The sequence below is a fragment of the Carcharodon carcharias genome (genome assembly GCF_017639515.1).
Source record: "Carcharodon carcharias isolate sCarCar2 chromosome 33 unlocalized genomic scaffold, sCarCar2.pri SUPER_33_unloc_6, whole genome shotgun sequence".
Lineage (NCBI taxonomy): Eukaryota > Metazoa > Chordata > Chondrichthyes > Lamniformes > Lamnidae > Carcharodon > Carcharodon carcharias.
The window spans coordinates 145,897-153,313 of NW_024470696.1; the positions used below are offsets into that span (position 1 = coordinate 145,897).

The window sequence follows — 7,417 nt, forward strand, 5'->3', positions numbered from 1 at the left end:
GGGAGGTAGGGAGGGAGGTAGGTAGGGAGGGAGGGAGGGGAGGTGTGGGGCGATGCTTTTGGGATCTGGAGTCCTGTGGACGGAGGTCCTGAGGTTGCTCCGGGACCCCTGGGAGGAGTGGAATGGGGGTGTGGGGGTTGGGGGGGTGGGTGTGGGTCCACATTCTGTCAACACGAAGGGTCTTTTGTGGGAGATACTAAATCACCCTTGGCCGACCATCGGGTAGCAGCAGGGTCAGTGAGTTCCTGCCTCGCAGCCGCCTCCCCTTTTACCCATTAACCATCGTGAGCGGGTTTGGAAATGCTGCACACTGCACGATTGTGAAAGGAACAATAATTGGAGTTAAAGTTCAAAGTTAAAGAAATGAGCATATTTGAAGTACCACACCCCCACTCCCACCGTGGATTAGCGAAGACCTGGTCAACCTCCAAACTGGATGGATGTGGGGGCAGGGGCTTGGACACAGCAGCGCTTCATGCACATTTGCACCCCCCCATCCACCCCCCCCCAAGTCCGACCCCATTTTAGTGCCTCTGACCCCGTGTGACCCCCGGAGTGAAAGTTTGGGGTTTATAGGCGTCGTTGAGCAGGGAGTTGGGGGGCGGGGGGGGGGTCTTCAGTTGTTGAGTGGGGCGAGGTTGGGCAGGGGTTGGGGTGGGGTCTGCAGGGTGGGGGTGTAGTGGGTGTGCAGGGAGGAGCGGGAGGAGCAAGTGGGCGTGGGGGGGGGGTAGTTGATGAAAGGGCAGAGGTTTTCTCCAAAAAAGAGACAAGGAGCCACCTATCCCTTTGTTTCTCCAGCACCGACTGGGGCTCGGAGGGTGGTCCAACAACTAAAACCAAGGCAGATTTTATTTAGACGCTGTCAGAAATCAGTCCGAGCTCTGCGGTACCCATCGCTGCCTGAGATCCCAAAATCTCACCTGTGGGCAGTGACCCAGAGCATGGGATAAACCTTGGGATCGAGGCTTAGAAAGATCCGGACAGATAGAGAGGGATGATGAAACTCTCTGGAATGTAGGATGGAAGACAAAAGAGAGAGAGGGAGAGAGGGAGAGAGACGCAGGCGGTTTGACTGATTTACCTCCCAGGGAAGGAAGAAAGGTTCTAGAATCTTCCCATCGAGATGGGATAGTCTCCGTGACTTGCGCTCAATGGGTTAAAGGAAAGGACTGGGCCAAGTGGACCTTTTCTGTGCCTGTAATGGTCTTTTTGTCTTGTGTCTTGTTGGCAGGTCCAGAGGCAAAATGGCTTCCAGCTTCGAGGTCACGGACAGAGGTCACTCCAAGGTTCTCCTTCACGAACTGAATGAGCAGCGAATACAAGGCATCTTCTGTGATGTGACCATCGTGGTGCAAGACAGCAAGTTCAAAGCCCATAAGAACATCCTTGCCGCTTTCAGCCGTTACTTCAAGGAGCTGTTGGCCAACCAGAGCCTTTGGGTCATGGACCCCGTGCTGGAGCTGAGGGAGATGAAGGCCGAAATCTTCGCCAAGATCCTCAACTTCATCTACAGTTCCAGAGTGGTGATCGAGAGGCTGGAGGAGGCCAACGACTTAGCGAGTGCAGGGCATCGGCTGGGAATACACTTGCTGAAAGATCTGCTGGAGGTGTCTTCACAGACGAGAGCCTGCAACGACAGACTGACCCCCCCCTCTGCACAGTCTTCTCTCTCTCAATTGTCTGACTTCCCTCAGATCCCTCAAGGCCCCAAAGAGGACAATCAGGACTGTACCGGCGGAGAGAGTTTCGAGGATGACATTGCCCCACTCAGGCTGTGGCCGGCAAACTCATTGTTCACCTCGAAAGCTTTGGCGGGCCCCTCCCTCCCCATTGACCTGACAGCAACCACCAGCTGGAGGCCCAGCGATGCGGAGAGGCCTGCCCCTCCCCCTCCCCCTCCCCCTCCCCCCACCTATCATCCCCAAACTCCGTCCAGTCGGCCAGAAAGCACCGGGAGCCATCTCTTGGAACGTTCCAGCACCGTAAGCTCCGAGCCGGAGGATGGAGGGACTCCGCTGTGCCCAGACGGCGATGAGTCCTGCGCCGAGGAAGGCACCCAGCTGAGCGACCTCTTCCAGGCGGACTTCTTAAAGGGGCCAACGCAGGACCCAACCGAGGAGGCAAACGAGGCGGCGAAGAGGCTTTACACCCTGAGCACCGTGGCGTTCAGAGGGTTGGGTTTCAACGTGGAGGATTCGGCCAACTCCGGTGTCCCCCCAGCCAAAGAGCCAGCGGTGGCCTTGGCCGGGCCTGACACAACCTGGGCCCCGCCGCCGGTCGGCGGCTCACCAGAGGAGGAGGTGGTGGAGAGCGCCAGAGCCACCTCTGCCGACGCTGCGGCCACTGCCGACTACCCGCCCAGCCTCCTCCCGTGCGGGCTCTGCACCCGTTCCTTCAGCACCCCCTCAGCCTTGAGCCTGCACGGCAAACTCCACCGGGCCGGCAGGGCCCTGAGCTGCCGCTACTGCCACAAGCCCTTCATCCACGTCAAGCGGCTGCACACCCACCAGATGCTGTGCCGACGAGCGGACCGGGCCCCCTCCCCCCACTCCCCCTCCCCCCCCCACCACCTCGCCGCCGCCGCCGCCGCCGCCGCCGGGGGTCTCCCCTCCCCGGACGACCCCGGCGCGGACTCCGCCCAGCCCCCCGAGCCGACGCCGGCTGACGGCGGGGCGGGGAAAGCCCGGGCCCTGCCCAGGATGGACGTCCTGACCGAGGAGGAGCATTTCATGAAGGTGGTGGACGGGCACCTGCTCTACTTCTGCGCCGTCTGCGAGCGCTCCTACGTCACCCTCTCCAGCCTCAAGCGCCACGCCAACGTCCACTCCTGGCGCCGGAAGTACCCCTGCCGTTACTGCGACAAGGTCTTTGCCCTAGCGGAGTACCGGACCAAACACGAGGTGTGGCACACAGGGGAGCGGAGGTACCAGTGCATCTTCTGCTGGGAGACCTTTGTGACCTACTACAACCTGAAAACACATCAAAAATCCTTCCACGGAGTGGACCCTGGACTCACCATCAGCCAGAAGACCCCAAACGGGGGCTACAAACCAAAGCTCAATGCTTTTAAGCTGTATCGGCTGCTCCCCATGAGGTCGCAGAAACGGCCCTACAAAACGTACAGTCACTCCGTCTCCGACGAGCTGCTCAACTACGCCCAGAACGTTCCGCTGTCCTTACCCACCGACGACCCCCCCAGCAATGACTTGACCGCTTTGCCCCGGGCTTCGCCAGCCAAATATGCCCAGGAGGAGAGCCAAGCCGCAGGCTCGCAGAGCCCCAAGGGACCAGCCACCCCCCCGGCCCAGGACCCACTCCGGGGGCCGGCTGACCGCCGGGCCTCTCCGGCCGGAAGCCCGCCGCCGGGGGCCCACCTCGGGGGCCGGGCCACGCCGGGCGAGGGGGACGCGACCCTTGCCCGGCCCCCCTCGGCCTTCTCCAGCTCGGAGGTGGCGGCGCCGGTCCCCTCCGTCATCACCTACGGTCACCCAGCCTCCTCTGTCATCGTGCACAGCAACGCCCTGCTACCAGCGATCGCCCACCGCAACCAGTCCTCGGTCATCGCCTACAATGGCAAGTGCACCCCAGGGCAGGGAGCCGGCGACCCGTCACCCGCTTGCCCGGCAAAGAGGCACACCTCGAAGGACGACACCCAGCAACCGGAAAGACCCTCCAGTGCCTGTGTAGCCACCAACCAAAGACACAACCACCACAAGGAGCCCAGAGGTCAGAAGCCAAAGAAACACTTCCTGCCGGCCAAGGGCAAGACCATGACCTACGTGGCCAAGCCGGCGTGTGCGGGCACCACCTCCGAGAGCCGGGGCGCCCCCCTGTGCCAGATCACCATGCGCATTGGCGAGGAGGCCATTGTCAAGAGGAGGATCTCGGAGTCGGACCTGATCCGAGACAAGGGCGGCAAGGGGAAGAGGTGCGACGATCCTCAGGCCGGGGGGAAGAGGAATTGCAAGGAGGGGCCGGAGGGGGAGGCCCAGCAGAAGGCCGAATACTTCCTGGGCAACGAGTCGGGGGACGAGGTCAGCGACAACGACACGGACGACAACCTCTGGCGGCCATACTACTCATACAAGCCCAAGAAGAGGGCCGGGGGCTTCCACAAGGCAAAGAAATCGGGCTGGAGGAGGAAGCTCCGATACCGACACTCCCCTCGCTGGCTCCAGAGGGCGGCCAAAGGCCCGGATCGCGAGCTGGTGCTGGAAGCCATGGACGGCCGTTCTCAGGAGCCGCGGCTGGATGAAGACAGCGCCAAGGAGCCGGAAGACCCCGTCCGCATCGGCTGCTCCTCCTGCCCCGAGACCTTCTCCGAGCGCCCGCCGCTGCGGCAGCACCGGTGGCGTGACGAAACCAGGAGGGTTTACGCCTGCTCCACCTGCGGGAAAGAGTTCTCGGCGCTCCGGAACCTGGAGAAGCACGAGGAGGCCCACCTGGTCCCCGCTGAGTTCGGCTGCCGCTCCTGCAGCAGGGTCTTCACCTTGGCCAAGACCCTGAGGAAACACGAGAAGACGCACAGCGGCCAGAAGCTCTGGCCCCCTCCGCCCCCGGCCCCCCAGCGCCCCGGAGAAGCCCCCAAGCCCCCCCGCCACGCCGGCGGCAGGAAACCGCCCGGCTGCCACGCTTGCGCCCACTGCTCGAAAACCTGCAAGACCGCGGCGGCGCTGGCAAGACACCAGAAGAGGCACCGGGCAGAGGAGAGGTCGGGGGCGCCGCCGGCGTTGAGCCAAGCGCCGAGGCAGGGGCCAGATGGAGGCTCGCCAGAGCCCGTCGGTCAGCCGGACGGAACGGCCAGGGTCGCCCACCGCCCGATGCCCCCCGAGGGGGAGGAGGACGCCCGCCCGGCGCCGGGGGGCGGAACTGGGGTCGCCGAGCTGCCCAGCACAGGGGCCGGGGAGAGCGTTGAGCCGCTCCAGCGAGATGACCGCCCGCCGACCGGGCCGGCTTACGCCCGGGGCTGCGCCGGGGAGCGGAGCCCCCAGGGGACCGGGATGTGCCCGCCGGGAGACGCCCCCTCCATCTCCGCCCCGGACCCCGCGCGCCCCCCCGGGGCCGGAGGGGGAGAGGCCCCGGGTCGGGAAGCGATGCCGCCGATGCTGATCCTGCGGGGTGGGGGGGAGCCCTGCACGGCCGACCCGCCGGAGGCCAGGATGCCCTTCGCCAACGGCGGTGCCTCCGAGGACCGGGCGCAGGAGGTGCACCTGCCGCCCTCGCGGGAGCCCCCCCTGGGCGCCGGCGGTGTCCGCTCGCCCGCCGTGGAGCCCAGCCGCGACGGGACTTGTGACCAGGACGCCGAGGAGGAGGTCTCGCCGCTGCCGGAGCCTGGGGGAGAGGCCCGGGACTTCCACACGCTGGAGCCCATGGTCCACCAGGAGGTCACCGGCTTCCGGGAGGGCGAGCAGGGGCTGGAGGCCGCCCGGGACTCGGAATACCCGGTCCAGGAGTACCCGATACCGTTGATCACCAGCGGGAACTGTCGCTCGCACACCGAGCTCGGGAGCAAGGGTCTCGCCTTCCGCCCGGGCACCATTCGGCTGAAGGAAGGGCACGAAGACCTGAGCAAGGTGGCCTTCTACCAAGACCCGTACCAGCTGGTGTACGGGCACCAGCTGCTGACCAGCGCCTACCCCTACAACTTCACCCACGTCTCGCCGCTCCCCATGGCCCTCAACATGGTCATCAGGGACGAGAAGGGGCAGCAGCTGCCTCTCCTGCACAGGATGTTCGTCTACCCCACCCCCTGCCGGGACGAGGCCGCTCCCCTCCCCCCTCCGCCCCCTCCCCCCCTGGGCGCCGGCGGCAACGGGAACCGCGACGACGCAGGCCGGGAGCTGGTGGCGGGGGAGAAGGGTGCCTCGATGTACTGAGCCCTGTCCCGGGGGGTGGTGGGGGGTGGTGGGGTGGTGGGGTGGGGTGGAGGGATTGGGGAGGGGGTGGGGGGAAGCCAGTCGTAGTACCTCAGATGTAGCTGGGTCATTCTCCACCTTCACGCCACCAAAATTCAACATTCTAGGTTATCGCACTGTCATTTGAGCAGAATGGTGGGCCGGGGGCGGGGGTGGGGTGGTGGTGGGGGGGGTGGTGTGGTGGGGGAGGGGTCGTTGTTGGGCGGGGAGGACGCGAGTCAGGAGCTCGTGGGTCAAGATGGCGGAGACCGTGGGCCGAATTGGCCCGAAGTGACGGGTCAAAGTTGGCCGAGGTCACGGGTCAAGTTGGCCCAGGTCGTGGGGTCTAGTTGGCCGAAGTCATGGGGTCTAGTTGGCCGAGGTCATGAGTCAAGTTGGCCGAAGTCATGGGGTCTAATTGGCTGAGGTTATGAGTCAAGTTGGCCAAGGTCTTGGGTCAAGTTGGCCGAGGTCATGGGTCAAGTGGCCGAGGTCATGGGTCATGTTGGCCAAGCCCTATCCAGGCCTTCTTGCTTAACCAAGGCCCTTAAAGGAAAAAACCCCCGAGATGATGGTGGACTGATCGGGTTGCCCCTGGACTTGGTGCAAATTCATTTGCTGCAGTTTTGAGCATTTGGGCTTCCCTTGGCCCTTGGGAAATAGAGAAATTTTTAACATTCTCCGTGTTATCACCATGGTGATATGTCACATTCACCACAGGCCGGCAATAAGAGGAGCTTCCAGTTAGAGAGATGGTCAGTCAATAGGGTCCGTGGGATCGGTCACTACTTGGGATTGACTGGACAGATTTCAGGCCCCACTCTGGGACCAATCCCGTCTCTTGAATAGAAAACCAGTTCAAGTAAACCTTGAAAATAAGTAAGAATTGAGGGATGCAAACTCTTCAATCCTCAAAGCTTGACTGACACCCGGATGACTCGGGGTGGAGGGGGGGGCGTTCTGTTTCCTGCCAGTGTTTGTGCTCTACATTAGCCTCCTCCTGCCCTCTTTCATACCCCCTTTCAGTTCTTCTCCCCCCCACAAAACTTGCCCAATGACACAGAATTTTTTGTCCTGTGCAAAAACAGCACCAGACCTGAGGGAGAGGTTGGGTTGGAGGAGCTGGGGTTCTCCTTTGGAGCGAAGGAGATTGAGGGGAGATCGGGTAGAGGTGTTCGGGAAGGTGACAGGTTTGGATAAGGTAGACAAAGGAAAGCTGTACCCATTGGCCGATGACACAAGGCTGGGGCAGGGGGTCGAGGGGGTGGGGGTTGGGGGGGGGGTGGTGGTGGGGTCACGCAGATTTAAGGTTTTGGGCCAGGGATACAGGGGGAATGTGAAGAAGGACAGTTTTCGGCCGCGAGTAGTTATGACTTAGAATTTACTGCCTACAAAGACGCTGGAAGTGGTGACAATGAACGATTTCAAAAAGAAGTCGGCTCAGCACTCGAGAGAAATAAACTTACAGCAATAAGGAGAGAGAGTGGGGAGGGGGAGGGACTGACTGGATTGCTTGACAGAGA

General features: G+C 62.7%; 1 protein-coding gene across 1 annotated transcript; it reads left to right on the forward strand.

Moving 5' to 3' along the window:
- The first annotated feature begins 1,235 nt into the window (after positions 1–1,235).
- Positions 1,236–5,876, forward strand: zbtb4 (zinc finger and BTB domain containing 4). Its single transcript, XM_041181374.1, has one exon. It carries the CDS (start codon positions 1,245–1,247, stop codon positions 5,874–5,876), a length of 4,632 nt encoding a protein of 1,543 aa, XP_041037308.1. The 5' UTR covers positions 1,236–1,244.
- Positions 5,877–7,417: the final 1,541 nt, after the last annotated feature.